Here is a 15,096-nt window from a genome sequence, read left to right on the forward strand (position 1 = left end):
ACTTTGTTGTTTGTATCTTATGATTATGTTGTTTCTATTTAGTATCCTATTATGATTTATGCTGATTGCTTATTTAGTATCCTATGACTATCACTGTGTTGTATCTTATGATTGTATTTATGATTATGATTTATCACTTGTTGCTTTTATGTACATTGAGAGCTTATGCACCAGAGACAAATTCCTTGTATCCAGTCACACTTGGCCAATAAAGAATTCTATTTTTTCTATTTTCTATTTTCTATTCCATTCCATTCCATTCCAGAGTGGGGAGGAAGATCTCACTAGTATTTTCTGAAAAATTGTGTGGCAACTTATCTATTATAGGAGTTATTTTAGAAACAGAAACACCCTCTCCCAAATTACAAGTATTTTATCAATATTCATAGTATAGCTACTTGGGCTACCTAAAATGACGTATGCTACCGTATTATCCTGATTCAGCAAATTTACCTGCTTAGTCTTAACTTTCTGTATTCGGATGTGTGTTTTGAGGGATAAAACTTATAATAGAAGTCAAGATTTTCAGCCTTCAGCTTCTTGGGTCTCTTTATATGTCATTTGTATTTCTAAAATTAACATTTTCCAGCATTATTCTAAGGCACGGATAAATTTGCAAACTACTTATCCATGGTTAGCGTTATACTGTAATTTATTTAGTTTTCTAGAGTCCCATAATATACTAAAGCATACATTAACTACAAGAATTGGCGTCGATCAGATTCCTAAAACTTTAGCAAATGCTGCCTCTGTTCCAAATGGTTACAGAAAAGGATTGGCAAGATCAGGCCAGGTATTTAAAATAAAATCGGGACGGAGAGCTGTGCTGCATTGTTATAAACAGGTGGAATCCTCCTTTGGGGTGCAATATTTGCTAGATAAATGAATGAACAGCACCGATCAACCAAGACACTTGGAAATTAAGGAAGTTGGCTTCGAGGTTCAAAACATTTTTAATTTTAGTTTTGGCACGCAGAAGTGCTGGCGAGATCCCACCCCCACCCCCCACCCCCGGATGGTTAAGCGTCTGACACCAAGAGCGCAAAAAGCAAAAGTGAAGCACAAAAGCAGTTCCGCTCCGGGACAAAATGGCCGCCGGAGCCCTCGTCTTCTCCTCCCCTCCGCGCCATATCCGGGGGAGGGGGGGATGCGACCGGAAGTGGGTCGCGTTTCCAAGATGGCGACTCCCTATGTTACTGATGAAACCGGTGAGTGTGGGAGCTACGGTTGGGGTGTGAGGGACGTAATTTCGAGTGCCGGACTCTTTCTTCCCCTGACTCCCCCCAACTCGGACATCCGCCTCCCCACCTTCACGCCCGGCCGCTCCATCCCCGGTTCTTTCCGAAGCGAGGCTCCTCCCCATCTCCATCCTCGCTTGTCCGTCCCGGTCTTACGCCACGCCCCCTTCCTCGAGGGCGTCCCTCCTTTCTCTCTGGGCTGCCTGTTCTCCTCGCCCCTGGGCCCCGCCCCTTCCCGGGCTCGCCTTCTCGCGCCACGCCCCTTGCAGCAAGGCAGCCCGCTCCGCGCCCGCGGGAAGCCAGCCCCGTGGCAGGTGCGAGGCGCGCGGGTTTCCCCCTTCTTCGCTTTCTCACGTGCGTAACAGCAAGAGAGCAGCCTCTACGGGGATTGCCTTTGCCGTATCCCAGGAATTCCCTTGGGACTGTCACCTCGGAGGGCGTCTAACTCTAAATAAAGCTTCTTAGTCTAGGACTGTGGCTTCATTGTATATGCATTACATGTGTCCTTTTCCGTCGAAGCTCTTGTAGAAGTATTGGGACCACCAATTCCCATCATCCCCAACCAGTTTAGGTGGGAAAGATGGGGATTGCAGTCCAATTATATCGGAAGAAATGAGGTTTAGGGGGAAAACGGTATCTAAATCAAACGAGGGATATTTAATTAGAGGTATCTAATGAAAATGGCATCTAAATCAAATTAGTCAGTTTTGGGGAATTTAGGTATCTAAATCAAAATTATATCTCTGATGGGATCCAACAAGGTGACCTGGTACAGATATGGCTCTATTTTTATTTCTTCCCCGCCTTTTCCCATAATGAAGTTGCCTGATAAAAGAAGCATTTGTGGTTTAAAAGATTTCACTGATTTTTTAAAAAGTCAATAGGCCTAATAAATTCCTAATAAAATAATAGCAAAATTTCTAAGAAGATCCTTCCATTCATTTTGCTTTTTTCCCCCCACAGGTGAGTATCTACAATTCTGTATGCATAGCTTGTACATGCCAAACCTCTAATGTGAATCTTAAGCTCACTGTTCTCTTTTTAAGTGAATTTCCATCCATTTTTTAATTGCAGGTGTTACTGGTTTCTTCCCCCCTAACCTGTGTCTTTGAATATAATTTAACAGTTGTGCAGAATTTTTGAAGAGATTAAAATTTCTGGACTTTTCCTCCCTTGACCAATGAAGTTTCAGAGTAATCCTCCTGGACTTTTTAGTCAAATCTATATATAATAGAAGAGTCTCTTTGAAAAGCGCCTTTTCAATATAAAAATCTTGTTTATAATGATTTTTCTCTTAAGAATAGTTTTATGAGATGGATTAAATTAAGCGAGAAATTGACCAAAGTCACCCTGTCAGCTTTGTGTCTGAACTACAGATTTTAATCCAAGCCTCTTTAGTAAATTGCTGTGGTTGGTTTAAGGAAGCAGGGTAGCCTTATTGCCTCTGAAAATACTAGTGATTTTTGTATGTGTCTGTTTTCCTTATGGCAGTTTTAATTTGTTATGTGTGTTATGCATTAATTGTTTTGCATATGATCATATGCTGAACATCTGCCATTTTATCTTCTTTTTTTATGAGAATCCTGTGCTAACTTACAGGATCACTGACAGGAACATTTTGTAAGTATTAAGTGTTGCCATGTAAAAAAAAAATCCTTCCTTACTTGTGAGGAAATGCAGACGCATTTTGCTTTCATTTCTTTATATCTTTACCTTTAATATAAAAAAAGGTAAAAAGTCTCCTTTGTGTTAGTTCCTCAATTCCTCATGACATCATGGAAACCCCCATCTAACTTTATTACCAAAGGTACCAAAATGTTTTGCCATTGTTTTTTGCTAAAAGTTTTTTTTACTTCTTTGTCTAGTGAGTCCAAAACCTTGGTATTTCTTAGGTGGTCAGTGGTCACCCTTCCAGACACTAACCAGGGTCAACTCACTCCTAGTGGTGCACACCGACTTTACTCATTTATAAGTGGGAAGACTCAAGTCCAGGAAGTCCCCACTGGCACTTGCACAATATCTGCCCAACAATTTTTAACATCGGATCCCAATGGGAAGCCAAATGGGTCGTTGAATGCCCAGATGTAGGAAGAATATTGTATAAATGACCCCACAAAAAAGGTGCCAGGCTTTGAACTACTACGTCAGCAGTGGACAATCCTGAATAGGATTGGCACCTCACATGGTGTCTGCTGGGGCTCACTGTATAAATGGGGAATAGTATCTTCTCTTCAGTGTGACTGTGGAATCCCATGTCAAACTAGATCACATTGTGGCTGGCTACAAGCTGACGGCATATACTAGTCCAGTATCTGATTTTTTTTCATATAAATGATGCTGCGCTTCAGTGGTCAGATGGCCTAGACATTGGTATTTGAATACAGATCTTTTAAACATATTTTATTGTGTTTTACTAATTTAGGTAAAATGTTAATATATATTGCTGTTCCATGTTATGACATGCCATACACTAAATAAATAACCTAACCAGGGTCAGATTTTTATGATTAGTTGAAAATCTATGATTAGGCTGCTTGTGGAATTTGTGTATATCTTTTTCCTGTTTTGCAGAGGAATTTTTTGCAATTTTTTTTAAAACTTGAAAACTTTTAAAACTCCTATTGATCACCCAGGAAAATATGACTTGACTGGTTGATTAATTGACTGATTGATAGCAGTTTCCTTCCCAAACTAAAATAACCAATCCATATTTCAGGAAAATACATCGCATCCACACAGCGTCCAGATGGTACCTGGAGAAAACAAAGACGGGTGAAAGAAGGCTATGTTCCCCAAGAAGAAGTGCCAGTGTAAGTCTGATCCTCACCCTGCTCCTCTTGTGGATATGAACAGAGAAGTAGCCACACAAGCAAAAATAAACACTCTTGTAATAGCTTAAAGGCTAACATAAGCATGATTGCCGTGGATCACAAACTACCTTACCTGATGCACGAAATGTTATTTTATATAATCTTTATCCTCCCCTTGTATTAGTTGTGTATATGTGATGCTCCCTGCATTTGCTGAAGCCGACTGTAGTTCATGAAATCTCATTTGATTAGAAATGTATTAGTCCTTAAGGTAGCACAAGACACTGGGTTCTTGGGGTAGGAGGGCAAGAAAGCAAAAAACAGGGCTAGGACATTGCCAGGGGACACACACAGACAGACACACACGCACATACCCCTTCCATCATCATCTTCAGTCTTTGGAATAATATTCTTGAAAAAAACAGTTTTCATTAGTGATGTGGCCTCAGATCAGGAAGAACTTGATCTGCTTTTGGTAGGAAAAGCTCGGAATTCTCAGTAAGCATTTAATGCTTTTAGATTATTATTTTTTTGATCTAGCCTACTGACTTTTTGAAAATTTAGCTCTGCTAAACAAATAATTTCCTCAACACTGTCAAACTATTTACTAAATCTGCACTACTATTAATCTTTTCATCGTTCCCACCACCCATCTCTTTCCACTAATGACTGTATGACTGTAACTTTGTTGCTTGTATCCTTATGATTTATATTGATATTGATTGTTTCCTGATTGCTTATTTGTACCCTATGACTATCATTAAGTGTTGTACCTTATGATTCTTGATGAACGTATCTTTTCTTTTATGTACACTGAGAACGTATGCACCAAGACAAATTCCTTGTGTGTCCAATCACACTTGGCCAATAAAAAATTCTATTCTATTCTATTTTATTCTATTCTATTCTAGATGTTCAAGACAGTATATAGTTATAATTCTGACTATCTCAGTTTCCTTTTCCCCTTACAGTTTTTCTTTAGCTGAGATGGCTGAAGTGAAATGTCCTTATTCCAGGACAATAAATTTCTGAACATATTACTTTCATCATCATCATCATCATCATCATTTTATTTATATACCGCCCTTCTCCCGAAGGACTCGGGGTGGTGTACAGCCAAGATTAAAAACATAAATATACAATATCATAGTTAAAATTAATTAAAATCATTAAATAGTTTTGGCCAAATTTTAAAACCCAATATTAAAACCCAATTTAAAATCATTCAGTTAGATAGCCCCGCCTGTCGGAACAGTAGGGTCTTGAGGGCACAGCGAAAGACCCGGAGGTCAGAGATGTTACGAATATCCGGGGGCAATTCATTCCAAAGGGCAGGAGATCCGACAGAGAAGGCTCTCCTCCTGGGTATCGCCAGCCGACATAACTTGGCCGACGGTACCCTGAGGAGTCCCTCTTTGTGGGAGAGGACTGGTCGGTGGGAGGCTATTGGTGGCAGAAGGCGGTCCCGTAAATATCCTGGTCCTATGCCATGGAGCGCTTTAAAGGTGGTGACCAACACCTTGAATTGCACCTGGAAGACCACTGGGAGCCAGTGCAGCTCGCACAGGAGAGGTGATACATGGGCGTAACGAGGTGCGCCCATAACCTCCCGCGCGGCCGCATTCTGGACCAGTTGGAGCCTCCGAGTGCTCTTCAAGGGGAGCCCCAGGTAGAGAGCATTACAATAGTCCAGACGGGAGGTGAGGGCGTGAGTGACCGTGCGCAAGGCTTCCCGGTCCAGAAAGGGACGCAACTGGCGGATCAGGCGAACCTGATAAAAAGCCCCCCTGGCTACGGCCGTCATATGCTCTTCTAAAGACAGCCGTGAGTCCAGGAGGACACTCAAATTGCGAGCCCTCTCTGTGGGGGGCAAACATTCACCCCCAATAGTCAGCGATGGCACCAGCTGACTATACCGGGACGCAGGAAGCCACAGCCACTCAGTCTTGGAAGGGTTGAGCTTGAGCCTATTTCTCCCCATCCAGACCCGCACGGCCTCCAGGCAGCGGGACATCACATCAAGGGCATCATTGGGGTGGTTTGGGGTGGAGATGTACAGCTGGGTGTCATCAGCGTACTGATGGACTCTCACCCCAAAACCACAGATGATCTCACCCACCGGCTTCACATAAATGTTGAACAGAAGGGGCGAGAGAACCGACCCTTGCGGCACCCCCCAAGTGAGGCGCCTCGAGGTCGACCTCTGCCCCCCTGCCAACACAAACTGCGAGCGGTCGGAGAAGTAGGAGGAGAACCACTGTAACATGATGCCTCCAATTCCTAACCCCCTCAACTGCTGCAGCATGATACCATGGTTGATGGTATCAAAAGCCGCTGAGAGATCTAATAGGACCAGGACAGAGGAGCAACCCCTGTCCCGAGCCCTCCAGAGATCATCAACCAACGCGACCAATGCCGTTTCTGTGCTGTACCCCCGCCTGAAGCCCGACTGGTACGGGTCCAGATAGACAGTTTCCTCCAGGTACCGGGGTAGCTGTCGTGCCACCACACTCTTGACAACCTTCGCCACAAAGCGAAGGTTGGAGACCAGACGGTAATTTGCTAATACAGCCGGGTCCAGGGAGGGCTTCTTGAGGAGGGGCCTCACCACCGTCTCTTTCAAGGCACCCTCACTCAAAGAAGCATTTATAATCCCCTGGAGCCAGCCTCGTGTAACCTTCCGGGAGGCCAGTACCAACCAGGAGGGACACGGGTCCAATAAATATGTGGCAGCACTAAGCCCACCCAGAATCCTGTCCACGTCCTCGGGAGCCACAGGGTCAAACTCTTCCCAGATAATATTCTCAAGACTCACCCCCGTCTCCCTCCCTGGACTCACCCAGTCGGAGTCCAAGCCTTCCCAAAACTGAGCGACTTTATCATGCAGGAATTGCACAAAATCCTCAGCTCGACCCTGCAAGGGATCTTCCCGCACTTCCACCCGAAGGAGGGAGTGGGTCACCCTAAACAGAGCGGCTGGGCGGTTCTCTGCAGATGCGATAAGAGCGGAAAAATAGTTAGATTTTGCCGCTTTTATCGCCACTAGGTAGGTCTTGATATAAGACCTCACCTGTGTCCGGTCAGATTAGGATTGACTAGTCCTCCAAACACTCTCTAGGTGTCTTTTCCGACGCTTCATCTCTCTCAGCTCCTCGGAGAACCAAGGAGCCAATTGAGATCGGCATCGGGTCAGAGGCCGCAAAGGCACAACGCGGTCCAAAGCCCCTGCAGCCGCACTCTCCCAAGCGGCCACCAGGTCTTCGGTCGAGTCGTGTGCCAGAGTCTCAGGAAACGGCTCAAGCTCCATCTGGAACCTTTCGGGATCCATCAGGTGCCTGGGACGGAACCATCTAGTCGGTTCCGTCTCCCTGCGGCGGGGGGAATTTTCTTTACTTGTGACAATGGAACGATGGATAGGTTTTTTTCAGTATTTTTTCTAACATGTGCTGTGTTAAAAGTTATTGGCTGATTGTGAAAATTTAGTTTCATGACTACCGTGGTGAGATCCAGTTTCTGAATCCTTTAGAAAAGGGGTGGGGAATTATGGCCCCTTTATGACCTGTGGACTTCAACTCCCAGAATTCCTGAGCCACCTCGGCTAGCTCAGGAATTCTGGGAGTTGAAGTTCACAGGTCATAAAGGGACCATAGTTCTCCACCCTTGCTTCAGAACTATACAGGACTATGACTTCAATGTGAACAGAGAACAAAGCTCACATTGCATTGTATAATTACAGTACTATAGGATTATGAATAATTCTAAATAGTTCACAACGTTTCTCCCAGGACTGTTAACAGTAATAATAATAATGATTTTTATAGCTTGGAGGGTACCAAGTTTCTTCAGAATGGCATAAAGAATGTCCGTTGATCAGTCAGCAGCAAGAAAGATTCAATACTTGGCTAAAGTATTTTCATTTACCTGGAATGTAATGCAGCAGGAAGCAAGAAACACAGGGCATTGCGGCATTTTGTGGAACTATGCTGTAGCCAAATTTAAAGTTTTATATTCTGGGAGCTGCCTTGAGTTGCCATGTGCGAATAGGCAGCAATATAAATTCCCTAAATAAATAAAGGCAGAAAAAGAAGTCAGAGGGTCTAAGATACTGATGCAGCACCTGTCTACAACTCCTTAAAGCAGCTGCCATTTTCCCCAGGTTTGGATGGTGGTCCTTTGCAATTGCAGCACAATCCCAGGAAAAATGTTTTATTTAAGGAGCTCAATACGGGTGTTTTGCACATTCCCCTGCATGCATTTCAGCACTGCATGCATTTCAGCACTCATGAACACTTTGAATGAGAATGTTGCGTAACCATTATCTTTTTTAGACCAGAAGTGATTGTCCCAAGTTTCAGTGTTCATCTAGTAGGCTTAAAGCAGCATAAAGGTTGCTTGCATTAGTCTACTCTGAACGGCGACTGTGAAAATTTGCTGAGACCACCTGACCCAAGCCACCTTCTTTATATTTAACATACACTCTTTCCATTTTGTAGGTTGCTATACAAAGTAACACTTTCTACATGACCCGTATGCTCTTAAATTAGATTTCTGCAGCTTGGTATGCTCCAAATGTTGTAATAATGACCTGTTTGATTCCCAGATAGCACTTTTTTGTAATTGCAACACTTCTAAGAAAGTTTTCAAACAGTCACTCCTGTGTGTGGGGGGGGAGTTCCTTAGTGCTCTCTAAGCTTGGTGGTTTCCTTGCAGACATTTCATTACCAAACTAGGTGACATTATCAGTGCTAGGACTCTTCTATCAGAGTCACTCCTCTCAGTCCAACCTATTTTACAGAAGCTCTGTGTGTGGGTAAAATGAAGATAACCTTCCGTGTATACCGCCTTGAGCTTCCAAAGGAAACATGGTCTGTCTTTACACCACGCTCTCTTTTATTTCATGCAGGTATGAGAATAAATATGTGAAGTTCTTTAAAAGCAAGCCAGAGTTACCTCCAGGCTTGAATCCAGAAGTTCACACGCCTGTGGCCCGTCAAACGTCAAAGGGACCCGAGGGTGGAGAGACAGGGCTCTCCAAGACCGCTAAGAGGAATCTCAAACGGAAGGAGAAGAGAAAACAGCAGCATGAAAAGGGGGATCGAGATGCCGATGACCTGATTCAGTCTCTAGAGAAAACAACCTTGTCGGCGACACCGAGCAGCTGTGGGGATGGTAAGCTGGCTGTGTCTGATGCCAGCCCAAGAGCCCCTGCTGGCAGCAGGGATGTCTCATCGGCTTCTACCACTGCCACCTTAGAGAAGAACAAGAAAATTAAAAACCTGAAAAAGAAACTACGGCAGGTGGAAGATCTGCAGGCGCGGATTGACTCTGGGGAGATCAAGCAGCCGACCAAAGAGCAGTTAGAGAAGCTGGCTCGACGGAAAGCTTTGGAAGAGGAACTTGAGGACCTGGAACTGGATTTGTAAAGGGTTGAAATATCAACCGGACCTAGTGTGCGTAGGAACAAACCGTCCCCTGGGGAAACATTCTCAGAACTGTGCAACAAAAAGACCAGAAGATGGTGATGTCTTCAGCCTTCTTTGTATCATTATTTTATTTTATGTTGGTGCTGTCTGAATTTTTAAAAGTATTTCTCCCAGCTGTTGATGTGTTAGCTATCTAGGACTTCTTTAAGGACAACAACTTTGCCACCTAGTTCTTTCTAGTTTCTTCCTCCCCTTCCCACCTCCATTCCTGTTCCAGGAGGGTGGCTGAAATGTCATTTCTCACCGAGGGGCTGACTTTCAGAGGCACCTGAGCAGGAGGAACAGTCTGTCTTTTCCTCCTGCCACTGTATTATATTCAGCATTTTCATGTTCTCTGTAACAATCACATGGCCTTCCATCTTCTCTTCCTCCTCATTTTGAAAAAGGGATGCAATAATAAAAATTGCAGTAGTGACTTCTGACTCTAGGACATCTGTGTTTTTCCCCCCAATGCACATTTTTTAAAAAAATCTTCTGTATGATATTAGCAATTTTATAGGCTTCCCTTTCTTCGGCTGGTGAATGCAGCCCAGTGTCAAAAGCAGTTTGTGATAGATGTGAAAAAAGGCAAAAGGGACAGTAGCTCAGTGATAGAACCTATGTTTTATACGCAGACATTCTGAAGTCTGATCCCAATTACCTTCAGATTGGAAAAAAAGTCCTGCTTGAAGCCTTGGGTGGCCACTGTCAGTCGGCCTTAACAATGCTGATCTCACAGGGCTCTGGTTTAGCTAAGGCAGCTTCCAGGCTGGGGTTGCATAACATGCCCCTTGAGGTTAAAATGGAATGATTTGTAATGCAGTTTGTTGCACAAGCCTAGACCTTGTCTTAGGTTGTGTGATCCAGACAATCAAATTTAAGTAACACAATTTATTTCCTTAGTTATATCTGGACAGCAAATCTGCTTGACTGCCAGGTGGCAGAACAGATTGGATCTAATCATTGCCCTCTAATCATTGTCCAGAGTTTTTGCATCCCAGATAAAGTCTCCCTGGACATAACAATTGTGCTTGGTTAACTAAGAGCTGGATGTTTTGTGTGAATCTGGTCCCTGTGTTTCATGTAAGGGATTATTAGAAATAGAATCAATAATAAATGTGTGGATATGGTGTGATCATCCTCGGTGTAGTGGGCACAGTTCTTGTCCCTTTCAGATAACAGGAAATTTAAACTTGGGGAAAAGTGAACAGAAAGGCAGAATAAACGTGTATCTTCAATTTGAATAAAAATCCAAGGGCTTCTTAGCCAAGATAACTAAATTCTCTCTCCCTTTCCTCTCCTTTCTCCCTCTCTCTTTCTCTCTCATTTCTATATTAGAACAGTGGTCATGAATTTCCACAGCCTAAGACCAATTTTGGGATTGGGTTCACTTAAAACATAGGACCAAATTTTAAGGGAGGAAATGACCAATCCTGGGGTGACCAGAAGCTACACTTAACTTTTGGAGTAATAGCAATAAAGTCTACAAAGAAAAGAGCAGTTATGTAAAATATGGGTAGCTGTGTTATAGACATGGCCAGGACAAAAAAATTCTGTTTGTTAGTTTTTTGTGGGATGTTCTTTGATGCTGAAACTGTTACTTTATTTATTTATGTATTGATTGATGTCATGCCTTTCACTCAGCAACTCAATGTGACACACAATACTCCCTCTTTCTAGTTTTCCTCACAAACACCACTGTGGCTTAAACTGCCATTTTTATATATTCTCCACCTCACCTGGCGGAAAGCTAAAATTGAGTAATTTAGTTGGAAGAATTTTTTTAAAAATTCTGTGGTTTCATACACAGAGAGAGACAAAGGGTTCAGGCTGCAGATGGCCCTACAGTATATGTTATCTTTCTGGTTATGGGAAAGAATCTGCAGTGTAATCATATTATATCTAGATATGTTAATATGCTAAAATATTTTCATCGAGGTCAGAGGCTCTTTCATGTGTCCAAGTTGAGATGTCTATTTGGTTTAAGAAAACAAAATTTAATTTCACACTTCTAGTTTAAATAGAGAGAGATATTTCTTTCTGTCCCTTAACACTGGCATGAGCAAAGTGCAGTCTCTGATCCAGTCTCTGAGCAAAAATTGAAGCTTTCAAGGTACTACTGTGTTACGCTGAAATTGCCAAAGGCAGAAGATGGGGAAAAAGCAAGGGAGTTTTAAAAAAAATTAGGCTAAAGTTTCAGCCATGAAATCGCTGCAGTTCAAAGTCAGTGTCAAGAAATAGAGTGCACGCTGAATGCCTTTTGTTAGTGGAAGGTAAGGTTGGTATCAGATTGCACCTCCTGTTCAGGAACAGTGGAAAAAAAAAACAGCAGCAGCTGCTCCTACAGCTGTGTGAAAACTAAAGGACAGTAACATTGGCCAATGCTGGATTAGGGGTTTCGTTACCTTTGTCCAGCAGGTGGTGCTAAAAGGTCTTATTAACAGGGCAATCTTATATGCTCAGCTACTTGTTTTGTTCTTGAAGCCACCACTCGAAGCACACATGCTAATATGCCTTTAGATCAGGGACGTCCAACCTTGGCAACTTTCAGACCTGTGGACTTCAACATCTAGAGTTCCCCAGCCAGTCATTCAGCATAGCTGGCTGGGGAATTCTGGGAGTTTGAAGTCCACGGGTCTGAAAGTTGCCAAGCTTAGATACCCCTGCATTAGATGGACTATCAGAAATGCAACGTTCAGGATAACACATACACACACTACACCATATATCGAATGACAAATTTGCAGGTCCCTTTTTAGGCCAACATGCCTGGCCAAGGCATTCATACATAACTAACCTAGATCTCATCCCAGACTGGTTTTTACATATTCCTCTAGTCCTTAGATGCAGATCACTGAGCTCATGGCTGAGAGTAAAAAGAATAACCGCATCACTTGAAAAACTAGCTTTGCTTTCCAGAGAGTCACTCATTGGACAGATGAGGACTCAGGATAGCGTTGCCTCTACTAGGGAGGATCTGGGGAACAGGACCCCTTCTAGCAAGCATTGGTTCCAACTATCATCAGCCTTTCCAATTGTAGCCAATAGTCGCAAGAAGTCACCACTTCTTGTTGTGAAAGCGAATTGGAGAATACCACATGGTTCCCAAATACCCTTTATCTGTTGTTTACCCAGCTGTCCTTTTGTTTTACACAGAAAGATTAAAGGATCACCTGGAGAAGCTTAGGGAGACATCAAAAACACAGCTGCTGCTGTTGTTCCTCTCCCATTGTTTCCCTCCCAACAAGGTTTGTACCTTTCTCTAATTTGTACTAGGAGCAGAAGGTGGCTGATAGGTTGGGTGAAATGCATGTTAATGAAAGCTATAATCCTTAGACAAAACTTCTGGGAGTTATTATTCTTCCAACTCTATGATCTATTTTCCTTGATGTCTGATGAACTCTATTTCCTTTATTTTGATTGTACTCCTTGTCGAGTAATTTTAAACATAGGGTGACTTTTTTGAATGTTACCTTTGTGGTTTTTAATCTTTCTTTCAAGGAGCTCACTCTCCTTTTGACTTAGAGTCCTTTGTGGCAAGTGGGTGGATGGGTGAAAATGCTGTAACTCAAAAGCACAAATTGACAGGTTTACGGATTCTGGATGAAAAAATAAAGTCAAGTCTTGCAACCTGAAGTATTTTGCTTTTACGTGATGGACAAAACTTTTAAATATGTGAAGTGGGGGAAGTCCTTTCTGCAATCACTTGAGGGCAAACATTTGGCTATTTCATCATCTGCTTTCATTTGCTATTTGCTTCAGAGTTTGATTTTCCCACCCGTCAATAAGTAAGAGCACATAAAAGGAAGGCAGAGATTAAATCAAATGATAAATAATATTGGGTTTTTTTCAAGTTAATGTTAAGAGTTGTCACCTGAATTTCAAAAATCAGTTAATACATGGTGTAGGCCTTACGTTCAGAAAAAAAGTCGATTGCACAGTATAGTATACTTTTTTATATTACATACTTATATATGCACCAGAGGCAATTTCCTTGTGTGTCCAATCACACTTGGCCAACCTTCTATTCTATTCTATTCTATTCTATTCTATTCTATTCTATTCTATTCTATTCTATTCTATTCTATTCTATTCTATTCCATTCCATTCCATTCCATTCCACTCCACTCCACTCCACTCCACTCCACTCCCTATTCCTATTCCTATTCCTATTCCTATTCCATTTCTATTTCATTCCATTCAACTGTTAGATGACATGCATCCTCCAATATATTTAATACAAGTATTAAAACAAAACTGTTAGCTAATTATTCTTTGCATGATCCTTGGCTGACCAAATACACCTCTAGTTTATTTTGACAGTGTTGAGATTTATCTGCAAAATTCATTGGGGCAGAGATTCTTTAGCATTTATATTCCCAGATAAGAGAAGCATCTATTAGAGACAAAGTCACAAATTTAAGCAAAAATTAGATTTTAGAACAGTGGGGAGTTTGATATGATGTATAAACCCAGCTATTATAGCTTATATACAGTGATGTTTGGTTTAATATGTGAATTTAGCCAAATATTATTCAACGTATCATGTTTTTTTTTTAAATCATAGGTTAGTGCAAGTGTAAATCTAGCCAGAATTCAGAATTGTTAAAGCTATTGATCCAAGGGTGGCCCAAGGATATTTGTGTTTGAATTGGACTATGATCAGACCTAAGCCATCCTTCCTAAACCAAGGCCATTTCTTAATGTATTAGTTATCATTCCAATCTTAACATTCACAGTCAACATTGTTTTTGTAGAGGAAATCCCCCTTTGGTGTCAGTCAGAAATTTCCCCCCAGTAAAACTTCCCCCTGCAGTTCCTGAGAAGAGATTCTACAATAGGGAAAGGAGGATTACATTCTTATGCTTGATTGCAATAATTCACCTCAAGCTTATTGGAATTTTCAATTCAATTATAACTATAAAGGAGAATATTTGTAGCTCAGGGTCAAAATGAGGACTCCATGGTGCTCTCTGAATTTGTTTGTTTTCTTGCAGATGTTTCATTACCCAAACTAGGTAGCACTGATGATGTTACCTAGTTTGGCTAATGAAAAGTCTGCAAGAAAACAACCAAGCTCAGAGAGTACCAAGGAGCCCCTAATCATAACTATATTATATTCAAAGGCTCATCTAATATGTCTATAAACATGGTGCTAAATCAGCAGATGCTATAAATTTGGTCCCAAATCTGTTGTCAAACACAGTATAGTTCAGTGGTTAGCAGGTCAGGTCTAGGGTTCGAGTTTCGGTCCAGTCATGAAACAGTTTTGATCATCAATTGCTACTTTTTGTCTAAAAACTGGGTGTGAGGACTAAAAACAGAAATTTGTAAGAACGTTGAATACATAGCTGAATAATATATTGTGTTATTTCCTTAGTTTTAATATTAAGACCTGTAGTTCAATAAATCTGTTGCATAGAGATGATGAGAGCTGTATAACAACACAAACACAAGATTCTAAGTTGGTCAATTTTATTTTAGTTTCAGCTACGTAAAGGATTAACTCAACACATTTCTTTGAGGAAGAGCCAACCAGCTTTGCAATGATACTGTCTTCACTCTTATGACACAGTCGGCTCATCT

At 41.9% G+C, this 15,096-nt stretch overlaps 1 protein-coding gene across 1 annotated transcript; it reads left to right on the top strand.

Moving 5' to 3' along the window:
- The first annotated feature begins 1,088 nt into the window (after positions 1–1,088).
- PYM1 (PYM homolog 1, exon junction complex associated factor) lies at positions 1,089–10,720 on the top strand. The gene is given in 4 exon segments (XM_070934770.1): positions 1,089–1,137; positions 1,140–1,208; positions 3,955–4,048; positions 8,952–10,720. Coding segments are annotated over 4 exon segments (732 nt in total). The 3' UTR covers positions 9,472–10,720.
- Positions 10,721–15,096: the final 4,376 nt, after the last annotated feature.

This window comes from Pituophis catenifer, unplaced genomic scaffold, assembly GCF_029215685.1.
Source record: "Pituophis catenifer annectens isolate HBS135680 unplaced genomic scaffold, rPitCat1.0.hap2 SCAF_2, whole genome shotgun sequence".
Classification (NCBI taxonomy): domain Eukaryota; kingdom Metazoa; phylum Chordata; class Lepidosauria; order Squamata; family Colubridae; genus Pituophis; species Pituophis catenifer.